Below are 2342 nucleotides of genomic sequence, written 5' to 3'. Positions count from 1 at the left end.
CTGGTTCTGAACTGGTTCTGATCTGGTTCTGATCTGATCCTGAACTGGTTCTGATCTGGTTCTGATCTGGTTCTGATCTGGTTCTGATCTGATCCTGATGGTTCTAAACTGGTTCTGAACTGGTTCTGATCTGATTCTGATCTGGTTCTGATCTGGTTCTGAACTGGTTCTGATCTGGTTCTGATCCCTGCAGGAGTCGGCGCCAGTCCCTACGTCATGAACTGTAACGTCTCCATCGACACGCAGGACGTCGCCGTCGGCCGCAGCATCGCCGCCGCCCTGAGGGCGTCGGCGCCCGGTGGGCTTCCTGGGGTCCAGGTTCTGGCTCTGCCACACGAGGGCGCCGTGGAGATCGCCTGCAACGTGGAGAGCGTGGCGGGAGCCGCACCCGGCGGCCGGACCGACCCACCGTGGCCGCGCTTCGTCGTCGACGGGCGGCCATATTGCCACGCCCCGGCCGCCCTCATCACGGCCCGGGTGGCGGAGCTGGCGGGGCAGTGGGGGGTCGGGGTGAAGGGCACCGCCCTGGTGGGGTTCACCCCCCAGGAGTGCAGGGGCTTAGCTGAGCTGGCTTTGTCTGAGGGGATCGGGGAGTTCTGGAGGGAGCAGCGAAGGATCCGCATGTGAAAACCGAGCAGGAGAAAAACGACACCAACGATTCTCCCGCAGTGTCATGTAAAATCAACTTTATTACATCCTGTCGTTCCCTCATCGAAATCAAACCTGGAGCTCTGAGTCTTTCATGTTTGAGAAAGCCTTTCATCTCCATGGCAACCATTCAGCTGAGCAAAATGCCTGGGAGGGCCTAGCTCCGCCCACGAGCCGCAGATCCTCCTCTGAGCTGCAGTTTCCAAGCTTCCGACCAGCCGCTCAGCTCCTTCAGACTAGCCTGCATGATTTAGCAAACAGCTGCTGGGGTCAGTGTAGGAGCTGCTGCTCAGAGCAACGCTGGTAAAAACGTTGTTAAAGGGTTAATATAGGAGTCGTGACCGGATGACTTCCTGGAGGCGGAGCTTCAGGAAGAGCAGGAGCTTTTAGTTTTACCAGGTTGAGAAAGAGTCACATGTTTGATTCTGTTGGACACTGAGGCCCATTTCTCACAAAACAGAAACTTATCAGGCCACAGAGACATGGTGAGGTTTCAGGGAGCGTCTTCAGTCCAAACGCTTCTCCTTTCAGCGCTGAAAGTGAATAAAATAAAGTCTGAATGATTTTGTTGGCTGATTTTATGCTCCGTGTGTCAATACAAATTTTGATTAATCGATTAAGATTTTCATTCTCAACACTGTTTAATGGTTTATTAGATTAAAATTAGTTTCAAGAACAAAGATGGTGGCCGTACCAGAATGGAACCGAGAAACGTTTCAGAGTCTTGTGGGGACAGAAAATGGACTTTATGTGGTTTTGTTTTGAAATATAAACTCCACAAGCTTCTTAAGTTTTTGTTGTTTTTTGTTTCCAGCATTTCATGGAAAAATTATCAACCCTTTTCATGCAGGAGAAAATAGGTTTTTAAGAAAATGGCCGCCTGTGGGTTGTTGACTGTGACGTGTATCCAATCGGAACGCGACATGACGAAAACATGGAGACAAAACAACCGCCATGACGCAACAGAAAGTCCGGTGGATGACGCAAACAGTATCGTCTATGATGGGACTGTTTTTGGATCATTTTTCTCTGTTATAGTCCATGAAAGATCGCCATGTCTTCTTCCCAGTCGGCCATATTTGTTTACTGTGACGTCACGTTTGGTCTCGAGTTTCCTGTCTGACATGTGGCTGTGAGGAGCAGCTGGTCCTCCATGCAGTATTGGTTGGGAAAATGGTTTTTAAAAGGGGAGGTATGCTAACACACACACACACACACACACACACACACTCTGCATCTCTTTAGGTAATGTTTGCGATTTAAAAGTAACTGTAGTGAAACGGAGCTGCTGCTAGCTGACGTCATGATCCGTTCAGGTTCATAACGTAAAAAGCAGCATCGTTCAGTTTCCATTAAGCGCCGCTGCTGCCATCATTGATCTCAACATTCAAACTGCTGCCTCTGGTGCGGTGACGCTGCTAGAGATGGACCAATATGATAAGTTTTAATTATCGGCCGATTGATGCCGATATACCGTGGAGAGCTGTGCAATGTAAGCAAAGTCCATTTTTCTCAACATGCTACTGACCAGCTAAGCTTAGCAATGTTTTTGTACAGAATGAAGTTCGTTACTGGAGGTTAGCATGCTACTGATAGCACGTTAGCTAAATGTTACTGACGGCATGTTAGCTAAATGCTACTGACAACATGTCAGCTAAATGCTACTGATAGCATGTTAGCTAAATGCTACTGAC

At 49.0% G+C, this 2342-nt stretch overlaps 1 protein-coding gene across 3 annotated transcripts in view; it reads left to right on the top strand.

Annotated features, from left to right (window-relative positions):
• The window catches only part of ftcdnl1 (formiminotransferase cyclodeaminase N-terminal like 1), a 4432-nt gene extending 3525 nt beyond the window's left edge, over positions 1 to 907 (top strand). For all 3 annotated transcript variants that reach the window (XM_008404327.2, XM_008404328.2, XM_008404329.1), the window contains one exon: positions 194 to 907. In XM_008404327.2, the coding sequence (XP_008402549.1) occupies positions 194 to 627 (434 nt within the window). In that variant the 3' untranslated portion in view covers positions 628 to 907. The remainder of the gene's footprint in view (positions 1 to 193) is intronic.
• The last annotated feature ends 1435 nt before the right edge of the window (positions 908 to 2342 follow it).

This window comes from Poecilia reticulata, linkage group LG2, assembly GCF_000633615.1.
Source record: "Poecilia reticulata strain Guanapo linkage group LG2, Guppy_female_1.0+MT, whole genome shotgun sequence".
NCBI lineage: Eukaryota > Metazoa > Chordata > Actinopteri > Cyprinodontiformes > Poeciliidae > Poecilia > Poecilia reticulata.
The sequence above is the reverse complement of the archived record's forward strand: the minus strand, read 5'-3'. Positions and strand labels throughout refer to the sequence as shown.